At 40.7% G+C, this 16205-nt stretch overlaps 1 protein-coding gene across 1 annotated transcript in view; it reads left to right on the forward strand.

Annotated features, from left to right (window-relative positions):
* Positions 1-16205, forward strand: part of COL4A6 (collagen type IV alpha 6 chain) — a 112672-nt gene that overhangs the window by 77793 nt on the left and 18674 nt on the right. Inside the window, exons 6-22 of the mRNA XM_053990588.1 lie at positions 1544-1660; positions 2422-2490; positions 3358-3393; positions 3800-3862; positions 4497-4532; positions 4669-4710; positions 5568-5660; positions 6635-6688; positions 8068-8127; positions 8594-8638; positions 9211-9264; positions 10545-10614; positions 11356-11466; positions 12282-12431; positions 13789-13893; positions 14747-14907; positions 15851-16030. Of these exons, the coding sequence (XP_053846563.1) occupies positions 1544-1660; positions 2422-2490; positions 3358-3393; positions 3800-3862; positions 4497-4532; positions 4669-4710; positions 5568-5660; positions 6635-6688; positions 8068-8127; positions 8594-8638; positions 9211-9264; positions 10545-10614; positions 11356-11466; positions 12282-12431; positions 13789-13893; positions 14747-14907; positions 15851-16030 (1446 nt within the window). The remainder of the gene's footprint in view (positions 1-1543; positions 1661-2421; positions 2491-3357; positions 3394-3799; positions 3863-4496; positions 4533-4668; positions 4711-5567; positions 5661-6634; positions 6689-8067; positions 8128-8593; positions 8639-9210; positions 9265-10544; positions 10615-11355; positions 11467-12281; positions 12432-13788; positions 13894-14746; positions 14908-15850; positions 16031-16205) is intronic.

The raw sequence follows: 16205 nt of genomic DNA on the forward strand, positions 1-16205 counted from the left end.
GAAATAGAACAGTTATTTCTCTGCTGTTTGTTTCCTACTCTGCCAGCACAGAGAGGAGGTACATATGAATAAGCAGCACTGTGGAATAGTCCTGGCAGCAGCTGAGGCCAGTGATCAGCTTGAGTAATTACATAAATATGGCCTAAGTTGTTCTGCATCCTTGAGAAAATCACCCTGCTACTGTGTGTCCCAAGCTTCCCATCTATAAAATTAGGTTATAGAATTCCCACATTTTTTTCAAGCTAATTAAAGATCCTTAGATAAAAAGCTTTGCATTACTGCAAAGTTCTCATTGAGTTTCATCTCAGTATGTGCTATTGGCTTGGATTGGGAAGACCTTTAGTGTTGCAAATGTGTTTAATTTTAAGTGTCAGGCATGAAGGATTGTTAATGTTCTGCTTTATCTCCATTTTATCCATGTTTGGTTTTTTTTTTTTTACTTTCCTAATGTGAGTCATAACTCGCTTAGTGCCATATCTTAAGGACAAATCTTTGGGATCAAACAAAAGTACTTTTGGGATGAGTCAAGATCACTGTGTACAGAGCAGGGAGAGAACTGTCAAGTTACTGATACTATCTCCATAAGTTTAATTTTTCTTCTTGCCTTAAAATGATCTTGTTGAGTGCCACGGGACTCACTTATAGGAAAAGCAGTACAGAATAAGGAGCTGCCTGACACTTGGGCATTGTGACTGATAGTTCTGCCTTTCTGCCTTCTGCCTTCACATACTCATGTGGCACTGAAGAAAAACTACCTGAAGTCCCAAACTTTGATCTCCTTTGCACTAGTACCATGTCGAGAAAGCTGCAGTCAAATTAGGAGAGCTATACCAGGGCAAAAGACGTGTGAAATCAGAATTAAGTTCAATTGTATTTTGCTCTGCTTGATTAATAATTGGCCATTGCAAATACTTTTTTAAAAATGTTGTCAGTTTAATTGGATCTTTCTCCCAGTTGCTTTGCCTAAGGTCTTATGTTTAATATAACAAATAAAGCAGTTCTGCTTGAATGGCCTGATAGTGGAGCTTTAACATCTGTTGGTCTATTAAAAGAAAGAATCCACACTGGAGAGGAAGAGGAGTCACTGAAACTCCAAGCAGATTTGAATTATAAATGCTCAGTATTGTTGAGTGTGCCTCTGCCCTTTCTTTCACATGAGCAGCTTCCATTCCTGGTGTCAGGTGCACCCTTGCGTGCTGTTTGACACTGTTACGTTCCACATGGTTCACACTGCTGTGGGATGGTCCCTTTTGGGACCTACTCATGCACAAGTTATGTACTTCAGAAAACTATCCCTTGGACAAAAAGGTAATCAGATGAATGCAGCCAATGTTCTAGGATTTAACCTTTAGGGAGGATAAACAAAGCTGGCTGAAGAAGCTTGTTCTGTTGCACTCTGCCATACACTGAACTTGCTCGGGAGTTGTGCAATTATTTTTGTTTGTGTTGCCATTTGGAAGGAAGATACCAGTTTTCTGTGGACAACAGTGTTACTAGCACATAATGATCCTGTTGGTCATTCTCTCTCTTTCCCTTTACACAGGGTCACCCTGGGCAGTCTGGACCCAGAGGCCCGCCTGGCCTCGATGGCTGCAATGGCACCACGGGGAGTCGCGGCATTTCCGGACCCGATGGGTTTCCTGGCCTACCTGGACTGCCTGTACGTCCCAACTCAAATGTCTTCTGTAGTCACTAAACCAGGATTTGCTTTTTGTGACATTGCTGGAGAAGTAACTGCCAAGTACTTAGGAAGAATGCAAAAAACCCTAAGTTCATTAGAATTGTTAGAGCTCAATTTTCTTATCCACTTTGAGGCTAAAATTAAGATCCTGTGGATAAAATCCCTTCCCTCACCTGCTGCCATCGCTGCTTTGGATGCAGCCCAGGATATGGGTGGCTGGCTGGGCTGCAAACTCACACTGGCAGTTTTTCATCCACAAGTACCCCCAAGTCCTTCTTGAGAGCTGCTTTCAATCCAGTCCTTGCCCAGCCTGAATCCATGGCTGGGATTGCCCCAACTCAGTTGCAGGGTCTTGCACTTGGTGAGGTTTACATGGGCCCATCCCTCGAGCCTGCCCAGGTCCCACTAAATGGCATTGTTGTGTATATGTATATGAACAGGGGAGTTACACCATGTCAGACAGGTTCAAATAGGATCTAAGGTTGTCAAAGGCCTAAAATGAAAGGGAAATCTAATATAAACAGGAAAATAACAGAGAAAATGTTTGCAGAACCTTGTTTTTCTAGAGCTGCAGGAAGTCTTTAGTTCTCATAATAGCACAGCTTCTCGGACAAAGCAGCACTGGTACTTTTACAGTTAACTGGAGCCAGGAGTTTGCCTTGCTCATTATGCTAATTAGAGATTCTTTAAAAAATAAAGCAGTATTTTTTCAAGAATTTTTTTTTTTTTTTTTAAATCAGGGTCGTCCTGGCCCAAAAGGCCTTAAAGGAGAACCTGTTTTTGCTCAAGGCAGTCTTAAAGGAATGAAGGTAAGACTTGTCATCACACAGGAGAAAATGCAGTACAAGAAACTCCTTGATGTTACAGGTTGCAGGGCTGATACTGCAAGTTCATGGTGTCAGTCCTGGGTGTCTGAGAGCAGAGCTGTGCAAAAGGCCTTGTAATAACTTCATTAATGATAGCACAGAATGCTCTCAGAACCTGGAATTGCTTGGTCTTTGAAGAGATCTTGTTCATCCCATACTGGGATGCTGAGACATTGCTCATCCTGTTACTGTTCAGTGCATGTTACAACTTCTACTGTGAGGTTCCAGCTGCCTCTCAGTGTTTCCTGTACAGGAAAGCACTAGAAATTTATCAGTCACATTCTTGGTTTACATACATGCTTCATTAAATATTGAAAATATTAAAAAATTCACTCTGTGATATAAGGCCTCTCACACTGACTTTGCTGGTCAAAATTAGGAACCTTTCTAAAATTCTATCCACATTATGTACATTCATAAGTTTGTAAAAGTTAAATAGATCTTTATTAATTTACATCTGTATTTATAGGAAATGAAGATAATTTCATATTATGATGATATGCTTTTGCACATTTTATAGCAATCATATAGTAAGAGTTTTTATAATGTATTTTCAGTGGTTTTGTAATTAATATTTTTAACGCCACTTTATTTTCTCTTGTTAAACATAAATAAAATGGTTCCAATTTCTCTAGAGGTCTCCATTACCCAATTCAAATATAGAAGCACAGATTTCAAGATATTTTCCCATTTGCACTTGATCTAATATTAACTAACAGCAAATATTTCTATTTATACAAAGCTTGATGTTCCTTGTAGTTTGCTGCAATAATGTGGTGTAATTTATACATATGCATTTATGATTTTTAGGGTGAAAATGGTCTTCCTGGATTGGATGGAGTTCCTGTAAGTTGTTTAATATGGGGCATAATGATTTTAAACAATATTTAGTAGGTCCATTTTCAGGTATGGATTCTCAAGGGACCTTTTCAGATTAGTGGGAAGTGTATTTACATGTGTGATACCAGTAGTGTAAGCAATTCTAGATTTGTAAGGGTATGAGTAGAGGAAGTCCAATTTTTCCTATTACCTATTTCATTATTCCTTTTTCAAATCAAACTCCCTTCTGCCACTGAACTCTGTAACTTGGATTTTCAAAGTACATCTAATAATATGAAATAAATTGCTGTAATTTTTAAATTGGCTTTCTTAACATAGGAGATATTACTTAATGTTTCCTGAGACCCACTTTTGGGAGTTTTGTTGGGGTAAATTCTACACATCCTCTATTTGTCTTCTGTTCTTTTTATAGGGCCCAAAAGGTTTTCCAGGTCCAATAGGTCCTGCAGGCCCTATAGGATTACCAGGTTTGCAGGTAAGAGACCTCAGCTGTTGCACTTGTTGATAGAAGAGTTCAAACTGGTGGCAGTTTTCCCTTCTCTTTCCCTTGTCTCTGTTTGTGTCATGACAATGACCCAGAGTGCCTGTGCATCTGAAAACAACTGAGCACAGCTGACTTCCAGCATAGGATGCTTGGTTTTGGGTCACTTTGATCTGATCACAAGAGCAAAGGCTCCTCTCTGGGCATCCGGAGGAGCAAAGGAGGGCTCCAGCAGAGCTCTGCAGTGCAAACACCAACATCTTATTGCACTGTTCTGAGCACTGCCTCATCCCAGGGCCAGGGGGAATAGGCTGATCTCTGACGCTTGGAGCCCTTGTTGCCATGAGATGTGTAACAGTTGCTTTTTCAAGATCCTACAAGAGAATTTCTATTGGGCAAAGGTAAAACTAAACTACATTTTTGTTTGGTTTAAGTTGAAGTTTTCTCTCAATTAATAACGCTGCCAAAGGGCTGTACTATTAGAGATGTGAGGACTTGAGAGCACGTGTGTTGCTTTTGCTTTGGAGGCAAGAAAGTTCAGGTACCACTGCAGATCCCAGCATTGCTCCAATTGTTTGCATCCTAATTAAGTCAAAAGGAATAAAATCTTTGTCTTGTTTACATTTAGGGTCCAGTGGGTCCCCCTGGGCCACCAGGTCCAAAAGTAAGTAGCTACCTTTCCTGTTTTTTTTTTACACCTAATTTTTGGGGTTTAATAGTGCTGTGGGCTTAGATAATAAGGAGTGGTGTTGTTGCTGTTGTTTTATTATTCATTCATCCATGTTCGTTTCCTCTCCTAGGGTAACATGGGATTAGGCTTTCAAGGAGAGAAAGGAGAAAAGGTAAGTGAAACTTGTTTTATTATGGAAAGAGCACGAAATAATACTCCAGAATTCCATCGCAGCTTGGTCCTCTAGAAAGTGGCTAGATTCTAGCATTTTCTTCTTTTCCTTTTTCTCTTCTTCCCTTGGACTGACTGGCAGTTCAAATACTCAAGAATCTTGCTGCTTCCTTATTTGTTGGTACACTAAAAAGGATGGGAGCCTTTTCTGGGTGAAGAAGAAGGGGAAATCTCAAGTCAGTGCAGTATTTTCGTGGTAATCAAGACCTGAGGTCGTTGGACATCTTTTGAATCTCCACTTCTCAGTTTCTTTGCACCATCACCTGTGGTATTGAGTTATTCCAATGACTTCATTCTTCCTGGCTTTCATTACATTCTTCGAGTCAACTGGTGTGTAATTTATAGTCTCCCTATCCTACATGGGTTTGTTGCAGTCTGTGTCAGAATTTACGTAGGAAAATGGGGCTTCTTCAAGTTCTCAATCTGGGACTTGATTCTGCTGATGTTAAAATTGGTTCTCCACCTTCCACAATTCTAATTGTTCCTTCTCTTCTTTTTTTTTCATATTTCTCCCCAAAGTTTTTTTGCAATGTTTTCCTGTTGGTTCAATAGCTGAACCTTTTTTTTTTTCTTGTCATGTTTTATATCCACAAGGCTTTGGAAACAGATGCATTTTGTTCATCCTGATTTTCCATCTGATCTTTTGATTCCCATGACCAAAGTCCCATGCCAGCATTCAGGCACACAGATTTATATACATGAGATATAACTGAAGTGTTTTTTCTTCTGATTTTAGGGCATTTCCATAGAAAATCAAACATGCTCTGCTAAGTTAATATCTTCCCCTTTTGTCTACAGGGCGATGTGGGGCTGCCTGGGCCTCCAGGTCCCCCACCATCCACTGGAATACTGGAATTCATGGGATTTCCAAAGGGGAAGCAAGGAGAAAAGGTCTGTAAATTAAGTTTACAAACCCTCTCCCTCTCCATGCTCTTTCATTCAAGAATGAACAAAATTACTGAACAGTGAGAGCTGTTATACTTCCGAATCAAAATAATTTTCTGTACCAGTTTATTCTGTCAAATGGTTATTGAATAAAAATATTCATAGCTCAGAGCATTGTGGACCACTAGAGAATACACAACACTCAGAAGAAGAAATCTGGAAGCTATTTAAAGGTTTTTGTCATTAAACCTAAAAATAAGTGAACTGTAGTTTGTTTTTATTAAACCTGTGAGATTGTGTCAGCTGAAGCAAAAAAAAAATCAATTTAGAAAAATAAATGGAAGCTCTATCTCTTTTGCCTTAGTGCACACTACTCTGAAATAATCAGGTTTTTTTCACCTTTGCATTGTTATTACTGAGATGTGAATTTAGGTCATCAGTGTTTTTATGAAAGCTGTGTGGTTTAAGATTGAGTTGAAGATTCTCTAGACACATGAAATTTAGGCATACTGAGTTAATCTGGGACTCATACAGGCAGGTTTAGGAGCCCAGTCTGAGCTGGCCTGAGCCCCTGTGTGAGAACGATTGTTGTACTTGGTCAGTTTACATGAGTGTGAGGTGAGGCTCAGACAAACCCCATTGCTTTGGGCTCACTCTGGAGGTTGTAAGCAGAGCTGTGAAAGCATTGCTGTCTCATCGTGTGCTGTTTTGCTGCTTTCATGAGGCCCTGTGCATGTTGCACAGCTGATGGTATGACATGCCCCTGGTTTGGCTCGTAGCAGCTGTGGGCAGCAGAGCAGCAGTTCCCAGGCAGTGCCAGAGGAAGCTCTGTGCTGAGAGCCTCTGATGCAGCACATGGTGGCACAAACCCAGGGCACTCGCTGGCAAACAAAGGGCAAAGCTTTGCTTTGGGTGGACAGGGAAGGTCTTGCTTTCACAGGCACAGTGATTTATTGTGTTTGTCTCTTTCCCCTTGTCAGGGTGAGCCAGGTCCTCAAGGATTCCCCGGAGACCAAGGATTGCCTGGCATCCCGGTGAGGACAGAGGAGTGTTTTTAACACATGCCCAGTAGGGGTTAGATGGTTCAGCAACCTCTGAATAGCTACAAGGCCTCTACAAGAGTTTCTAGGCACCAGAGAACTTTGAAAATCTGATAAGAGTGTTCACAAGACTTTTTGAAGAATGTAACTGTAGTGTGATAGTTTTTTGTCCTGTAGATACAAAGAATAAAATGCTGTCCTACTACAGACTTGCAAAGCTGCCCAGATTTCAGTGCCTGCAGCCTGCTGTTTGCAGACGTGCTCGGAGCTCTACCTGTGGCATGGCCACTTGATGGCAGTGTTCCTTGTCCCACAGACATTTTTAAAATGCTGTTTTTTTCCCTTTTATTATATCTAAACATATATTTTGTTATTTTACTTTAAGGCTGTAAAGCACATGCAGATCTTTCTTTTCATATACACCCAGTTAAAATGAGCTGTTTAATATTAGTGCTCATCAGCTCAGTATGGTGTTGCATCTTCTCTATATGAATTAAGAAAAACAATTTACCCCTGAATTCTTGAGAGCTATTTCCCAGCTTAAAGCATTTTGTAAACAGAGGTTGTTACAATAAGTTTAGGGAATAAATATTTTTGGGAACTTCTGACTAATAAGATAAATTGTTTGCCAGTTTATTTTGTGTACAGATGTTCATAGGAGAAATACGTGCAAGAAAAACCTGTACATGAAGCACAGTTTGTTATTAGCCTTTCTGGACATGTTCCATGCTTAGCTTTATGCACCACAAGAGACCCATTGAAGCTGATGAAATTGAACATATGTACAAACCTAACCACAACTGTAAGATATTTTAAGGCTTAAGCCTGGAAATTGCTTAACTACTGTAACTCTTGCTGAAATTAAATCCTGGTGTTCTATCTCTGGATTTGATACTTCTTGCTGACTGGGAAAGCCACCAAATATTTCCATATGTTGAGTGTGAAAATGCTAGTTTTGTGTCATTCATGGGCTTTGGAAGGGAAAAGCGTGCCCTGAGCATTCCCTTGAGCTGCTGCTGTTAAGAAATGAGACTTGAAAGAATTTCTCAATGTAGAATAGAATACAGAGTAGCATTGGCAGGTCTTTGCTGTCTGAAACATGGGGTCACTTGCAGTTACTACTGAAATATCTGCCATGGTTTAAATGGATAGAAGTTTTGGGGAATAAAGCAGGTACTGTACTGCACATACTGCCAAGTCTGATCGATAGGAGCTTTTCTTTCTGGGACAAAGTAGTCCCAGCAGAAACAGTCAGCTCCCTTTGTCTTGCTATTGTACTGTTTGTATAAATAGGTTTGTGTTCCCTTTACTTAGGGATGTGCTGTTCAATTCCAAACAGATCACATAGATTTAATGTTGATATTTTTCCTCAGGGCTTTGGAGGTGTTGGAGAGAAAGGAGAAAAAGGTGTGCCTGGCTTACCAGGTGGCCGGGTAGGTAACTTCACCAAGTCTTTAAATGCCTTCTCAAACACATGAAGTGGGCCTTTCATCAACAGACTCATTCCCTGCAGTGATGTGCTCCTATGCAACAGGCAGACCAAGACATTCTGTTCTGTGTGTGCAGAATAAGCTGTCTGCTAGAAAGTCTTCACTGCACTAAAATTTATTGGTTTTGTAATTATAAAGTAACACATAAGTTCCTAGTAAGTTGAGACACCGTGACTTCCTTAACTTGAACTGCCAATTAGAAAAACAGTAGTTAAATAAGATAAGCCTGCTTTTATCAGTTATTTTGTTAAATTCTTTACATTGTTATTGTTAATAATTGAGAGATAAGAAAGGCAGTGGTAGCTTCTCCTTTTGAAAATTTAAACTTTTCATTCTTTGATGAAGAGATATTTGAAGCCTGATCAAGCTGGGATGGAGCCTCTAAAAGTTAATGTCTTTGCTGTTCTAGGGTCTTTTGGGACCGGATGGATCTGAAGGAATTCCAGGGAGAAAGGTGAAATTTCTTCTCTTTTTTTTTTATAGTATTTAAGAGTTACAGAAGCCCTCAAACTGCTTAAGATCTACTGACTTACTTATATTTTGGCTTCAAGTTCTCTGATGGATAAATATACCTGCCTTATTGAAATAGTTAACCTAAGTAGAAAGTACAAAATCAGTAGATCCTGCATCTCCAGTGTTACTTTAAATGTTTTGGTGCCAATAATTTTTTTTAGAAGGAGAAAACAGTGGGGTCAATATGTGTGGGACAAGGAAAATAATGTTTAATTTTGCAAGCATTTCTACAGTTCTGTGAGAACTCCTAGGTTTTCTCCTGACTTGCACACCTTCAGCCTGCTCATGAGTTCTCACCATCTTCACAAGGAGCCCTGAAGGAGCTCTGGTATGTTGTGAGTGATGAGAAATTGATGCCATGAGTTTTCTCTTACTTTAATTCTTCTTCAGATGTTTCATAGGACAAAGAATTTGGTTTGTGATTTGAGTTCAGGCTCTGCAGATGTCACAGCTAAAAAATAATGCCACTTACTGTCTCACTGTGTGTCACTGTTCCCTTGTGGGGTCTTGCAGGGCCATCCAGGTGTTCCAGGCTATCCAGGACTGGATGGAGTAGAAGGCATGAAGGTAACTTCTCACTAAAGCATTGGTTTTTCAAAGGCATTCACATGAATAAATAACTGTCATTGCTCCAATCAAACCTCCTGTTTTCCCCTATATCACTGTCATTTTCAGTACGTTTCAGTTCCTTGTTCACTTTATTGTTAAGCACAAAAATGAGTCGTTGCTGAGCCATGAACACTCAGGTATTTTAATAATTTTTCAATGTTGATCATTGAACTTCATAACTTAGAATTGTAGATATAGCCTTTCTGGTCTCCTTTATCCTTACACCAATGTCATATTTATTGGACCATTGAGGCAAGATTAGGTGGAAGTAAGTCGATGATAAGACAGTTGCCAAGATCTACAAGTATGGACAAGACTGTTCAATTTCTTGTACTAAATATAGGTGATGCATAGCAGACATTTTCTGGGTATCTTACAATTTGGGCAGTCAGACAGCTGGAAACTGAGTGGAAAATGATTAGCTAGTAGTTTGCTGTGGAAACACTGATCTGCTACCAAGATTGCAGACTTGTAAAATGCAACTACTGAAGGGATTTTTTGTGCAGAGTACATGGAAGAAGTAGTATTAGATGTTTCTGTACAGAGAAGTATTACTAGAAGAAGCAACCAAGTGTGCACTGCCTTGGCTCACTGCATGGTGTTTATGTGATAAATATGATGGCAATTTGGACAACAGTCAAATTTTGTGCTTGTGATTTCAAAGAGGATATGATACTCTTTGCTCTTTGAGAGTGTCAGTGAGAGGAAGGAATGACACTGCAGTTTGTCACAACTTGCTTGTTCTACCTGGATGATTTTGCTAAGGAATCCGTTTCTCTGTAAGCTTCTATTATTGAAATTCAGTATTGCAAGGCAACAGATAGCTGCAGTGATGAAAGCTTTTAAAACTGAGATAGCTCATAGCAGCTTTCACCATGAAGTGAACAGATATTATCTACCTGATACTGGTCAGTGTGCTGACATAACTGGTTTCCAGTACACATTGTATATACATGTCTGTGCTTCCTACTGAGGTAATTGGAGACCTTCAGAGGATAGCTGGTCAGTAGCAGCCATCTTATCTGAAGCAGCCATCAGTTTCATCAGACAGGAACGATGTAAGTCAGGACAGCAGATGATTATGAATAGCAGAACAAAGTGAATTCTTCAGCAAGATGAAGAATGATGGTTACAGTGGATGGCTGCAGACACTGGTCCCATAATACAGTCTGCTTCCTGGCAAGCAGCCTGCTCTCCATCACCCATCTGAGTGTGCTATGAATCTGTTTTCTTCACAGGGTGAATTAGGTGACATCGGTCCCCCAGGTCCGCCTGTCATTATTGACAGGGAAGGTGTAGTCATTTCAGGTACACATTTCCATTTTGTTTTGGAACTCATATAAAACACTTTTTCTGATCCAACTTTCTTTCTTACTGTATGTTAACAGTTTCCCATATTGTATATTGGGTCTCTTCCATCCCTTGTTATTTTTTTCTTTATTTCTGTATTGTTTGGCTACACATATATTTAGTTCTTTGTTTATAACTTCAGAATTTAAAGAATGCCATTCATCCCCACATTGCAGAATGATGTATCTCAAGGCAGAATGAAATGTCTTGCCTGGGACAGACAGTCTGTATGTGAGCATGGGCAAGTGCTGTGTCTGCTCTGTAGACACACTTCAATCTGACTTCATTGTACCAAGGAAAAATGGCTTCCTGGTGCTGCATGGTAAAGGGTGCTGTAAATGTCATTCTGCTGTTGTTGTCCAATGAGGTAAGAATTTTATTGAGAAAAATGAGCTTAATTAATGCCACAGCTGACTGAGGCCTGCATGAGAACAGTCTCTGAAGCCATAAAGGTAAGGGAACATTGCATGGTCTCTCCTATTTTTTCTCCTTCACATGTAGTCAAGTTTGAACAACCTCTGTAACAGCTCAGGAGGATTTTTTCCCAATATTATTAACTTTTACTAACAGACTTCCTGCTCACAGCTTGGCAGCCTTTGCTATCTGAGAGATCAGTGGCCACTACAGTAATTGATTGAACAGTATTTCAGCAGAAATTCTGATGAGATTTTCTTCCTTGTTTTCCTCTTTCTCTAATAGGTGCCCCAGGTGACCCTGGCAACCCAGGAATACCTGGTCCTCCAGGAGATGAGGGGATCATTGGTTTACCAGGCCTTCCAGGGGCTCCAGGGTTTCCAGGCCTGGAGAGAGGTAAAGCAGCTGCTCCCAGTGCTCTTGGCAGGCTGTTTGCTGGGGGTTTTGTGGAGAAGTTTCTGGGTAGTGGCCTGGAGATGGTGAAGGTATTGGAGGAAGCCTTTCCCTTCTCCTTCAGCTGGCTGTTTTGCAGGCTGCTGTCTGAGAAATAGGAGGCAGGGATAGCACATAGGGAAACCAATTGTGTTGACTTGGGTGGGAGCAGAATTAGTGCCACAATTATTACAGCCCAGGTAAGTCTTCACGTGTGAATATTTGGTGTGGCAGTGTACACAGGAGGCTGTGGTTTGATTTCCATTTTGAATTCCTGATTGGAAGAACTTTTCCTACCTTTTAAATTATAATGAATATTTTTGAAAATTTTTAATGACTTTTTATATTTGCAATAAAGAGCTAACAGATTGGCTTGATAAACCCATTGGGTGTGCAACCTATTTTTCCCATCCAAGATCTCATTCAAAAGTTTTTGTTTTACTTGAATGTCATCTGGGAAATTCTAACCTGTAATAATCCAGAGACTAGGAACTACCAAGAAAATCAGAAAATAAACCCCCCTCAGTCTTACATAGTTAATTGTCTGATTGATCGTAGGGACTTAAGAGCAGTGCTGTGAAGTTTTTTGGATCACCAAAAGAGTGTGTAAATGGGAGCTAGTTGGTCCCTCCAATTAGTACTTTTTCCTTGGTGTAAAATATGAATTGTTCTGTACTAACGTGATTACAGTTCAGGGTACAAAGGTAATTATCTTAACATTAAAAATACTTCAATGTGTTTGCTGCTGGAGAACTGCTCATTGTGTCATTATTGTCTAGATGGAATGGGCCCTGGAGGGTCTCCAGGTATTCCAGGAGTGAAGGGTGAAGTGGGAGAACCAGGAAGAGCAACAATTGGAATACCAGGCCCTCCTGGCAGAGGTGGATTACCAGGTCTGCCAGGGGCACCAGGATTGCCTGGTTCACCACGTATGTAGAATTTTTACATCTATTTTTGTATTAGATTCAGAGTGAAATAGGATAAATAATCATTTATATATTTAGTTCTTTGCCAGCAGGGATTATTCATCTGTAAATTGTACATGTTTGACTGACACCTCATTGTGATTGTAGCTCACAAACTTATATATATGAGTTGACACTCCTATAAAGTTAGACAATAGACCTAATTATTGTTGACCATGGTAGCCTGAGAGACTGAAGCACAAAGTTGTGTAGACACAGTTTATGATACCAAGGACTCTGAAGGTCTAGGCTAGTTTCCTGTTGGCTTAGGTAAAGAATAGACCATGATCCTTATGAACACCTGAGATGAATGTCTGTCTTGTGAGCAGGTAGTTTGGGTACCAGGAGTCAGATAGGATGTCTGAAGAGACATTTTCAGACCTAAGGAAATAGGATTTTGTTTTTACATGTTCATTTGCATGGATGTCTGGGTTAAATTATTGGGCATTGTTTTGTTTTCCTCAGAAACTGAGTTTTACAGGATCAGGGCTGAATTTACAAAACTGTGTTTTACCATTCTGCCATAAGCTGTTTTTTTTTGAGTGCCAACCCTTCAGAACAGGGGACACTCCAGTGATGGAGCCAGTGAGCATGGTCTGTAATAAAATGGTTTCCTGTGGAGAAGAAACAAGAGTTCTCTCATCAATAACTGTTTGCTAGTCAAATCTGGCTCACTTTTCTGCAGAGTCTGTGAAGCTCCTGTGGCTGTGTTTAGCTGATAGCTGCAGTTTGTTTCCATGGAGCATCAGACGGTGCTGGTCAGCACTCCATCTTACTGTTGTCCCAGAGGGGAAGGGTTTGCAGACAGTGTAGTTTTAGATTATGTTTGATCTCTTTCTGCTGCTGTTTCCGTCAACTTATGTTTCATTCCATTCAGCATGTAAAGAGATGTAGACAGCAATCCTTCAGTCATGAAGTGAGGGACAGGGAAAGTCCCCTTAACCCCTTTACCCTTTAGTCTTTCCTGAGCTGCAACCACTGAATGAAAGTCATTTACCATTCTTTACACTACCTGTCCACAGTTTGGTGAGTTCTTTGGTCAGCTGGTTAATCTGTGAAAAAGTGCAGTGGCAGAGTAATGAAACTCTGTTGCATCCACACTGTGAGAACTTTTGCTTTTCTGTATGAAGAGCTGGAAGCAAACGTGGCAGAGAACTGCAGAACTACTGTGGGTGGTACCAACCAAGATCCATCTCCTTGTGTTACATCCACAGTTGCAGTTTTGTCTGGTGCTAGTTGCATCACTGATTTTGTAAGTCAGTAATACTGAGCTGGAGATCAGCCTTCTCATGGCTTTTCCTTGCCTTCTTTCTGCATATAGGCCCTTCATTCTCCCCAGTGATAATCCTGAGTGGAAGGACTGGGGCCCCAGGGGAGCCTGGGCAAAGAGGGCTGCCAGGAGCTTTGGGTCCAAAGGGCTACAAAGGTAAGTGACTCTTGTTTTGAGAGAGCTTTTCAGCTGTCATTGGGCTGAAAGATATTTACATGTGGTTAATATCCTAAGGGATGACTTGTGTCGTTATGACAAATCACAGGAGGGGTTGAAGGAGCCAACGGCTTTTGCGATTTAGACAGAGCTCTGCCCAGCACTGTCAGTAAAATCCTATTTCTTCTTCTTATTCTGCTCAGGCAAATAAGCTGATCAACATATCATACACAGAAAATTACCTAAGTTAGTTATCCTTTAAAGCCTTGAGACTTAGAAATAAAATCTTATTCACTGCTTTTTGCAATAGACAAAAATGACAGAAATGTAAATGGCAGAAAACTTAATTTTATTCTCCCCTGTGCTAAAAATCATGAGAATTTGGGTCTTAGTGTGTGACAGAACCAGCATCAAAAGCCATGATGACACAGATATCACTGTGCTTGGTGATTGTTTGGGTCCATGACCAGTAACAATTCAGGGGGTCATTGTAACCTACTGTGAGGGGGAGTACGGATTTGTTTTCTCTGATAACCATCTCTTTAAAAATGCACAAGACCTCCCTAAAACTCCCCTAAACCCATCTGTTTAGGAAAGTTTAAACCTTTGGCAAGAGGTCTAGAAGTGCTGAAGTTTGTGCCACACATGGTTATTTGGTGATGGGTATTGCATGGAAATTAAACTGGAGAAAACCTGAGCTCCACTTGCTTGCCATTCACATCACTTGAGCAGAGGAGGCATAAAATCAAATAATATGAGAATGGCTTTGTCTTCATTGAATCAAATACTGCTTGCAACTGAAAAGGGTCTTTATCCAAATGAAACTCATTTTAGAGTGTTGACTATTTTCCAGGAGAGGCAGGTGATTGTGCTTGTGATGGAGGAGTTACAAGAGCTGGCCTAAAAGGCATCTCAGGCCCACCAGGTCTGTCAGGCAGCCCTGGTGTACCTGGTGCCAAGGGCCTTGGTGGAGACCCAGGCTCTGTGGGAGCACCAGGACTGCGCGGCCCTCCGGTAAGGCAGGAAGAGTTTGTGTTGGTTATTGTGAATTGTGGCCAGGTGCAATTGCTGGTCTTCAATGTAATGAAAGAACACTTTTTTTTTTTTTTTTTTCCCATAATTGCTTCTATTTGTTTGGTTTTAAAAAATATATCAACCTAGAAACTGATCTGTGTAAAGAAACTGAAAGTAGAAATACTATCGGCTGTAAAAATGGGAGAACAAATGGTTCTTAAATTCTGAGAACTGCACATTCATCAGTCAAGAGAAAAGCAGTAGGAGTTATTCATCCCAGGACTTCTTGGAAGTAGACATACATGGATTAGACCCAGGGCTCTTCCTAATTGAGGGCTGGCTGGGGAAGCAGTTGTACATGTACATGGAGAGAAGATCTGAAAAATCAGTCAGGGAGATCTTTCCACATCATTGCTCATAGCTATAAAAACTGTGCACCACAGATGAAGTCTGCTTCCTAACTGCTGTATGCTAAATACATCAATGAGAGTTGAGCTCTGTTTTTTATCAAACAGTGACCATAACAAATAGGATTTTCCAAAGTGCTGAGCATTGCTCATTGCAAGTATTTACTTTTGAAAATCATAGTCCATAAAGTTACTAGCCATTTGTCTTCAGAGGATCTCTATCAGTGTCAGTAAGTGCAGCACACCAAGCAATAGGGAAGAAGTTTCATTACTTGCATGTCATTATATCATGATTAATGTAATGTTTCCAGATTGCTGTCCCTATTACCAAGGTTTGGCTTGCCACTGTGGAACTGTAGTGACAGCACAAACAGCTGAAAACAAACAAACCTCTTTCCCCTCCCAAGTCAATGTATACAATAGGAAACCCTCTGGAGATTTTCTGATCTGGTCATTGTGTCCTGTCTTTGTATGACATTTTTAAGAAACAAAGCCTTTTCTCTGCATGTACCTTTCCTTTATCTGTTGGTCTGTAGGCTTCAGCTGGTCAGCAAGGACCTCCAGGCCTTAAGGGAGAAAAAGGGGATCCATCCTATGCAACTGTCAAAGGTGCTCGTGGGGACCGTGGTGTGACAGCACCCAGAGGACCTTCAGGCATCCCAGGAACTCCGGGCAGGGATGGACTTCCAGGCTTGCCAGGCCCACCAGGCCCTCCAGTAAGTTCAGATTAACTTAGCAGCAGTGCTTCAGAACTGGAATAAGGAGCAGAGAAAACAGCCAGGCCTGGCAAACTAGTCCTGATTAACCCTGTAGTAAATCTTCAAATACATAAAAAGCTCACAGTCCCTGAGCACAAATTTGTCTTGGTCAGGATTAATAATTGGCATTCCT

This window comes from Vidua macroura, chromosome 14, assembly GCF_024509145.1.
Source record: "Vidua macroura isolate BioBank_ID:100142 chromosome 14, ASM2450914v1, whole genome shotgun sequence".
Taxonomy (NCBI): Eukaryota; Metazoa; Chordata; class Aves; order Passeriformes; family Viduidae; genus Vidua; species Vidua macroura.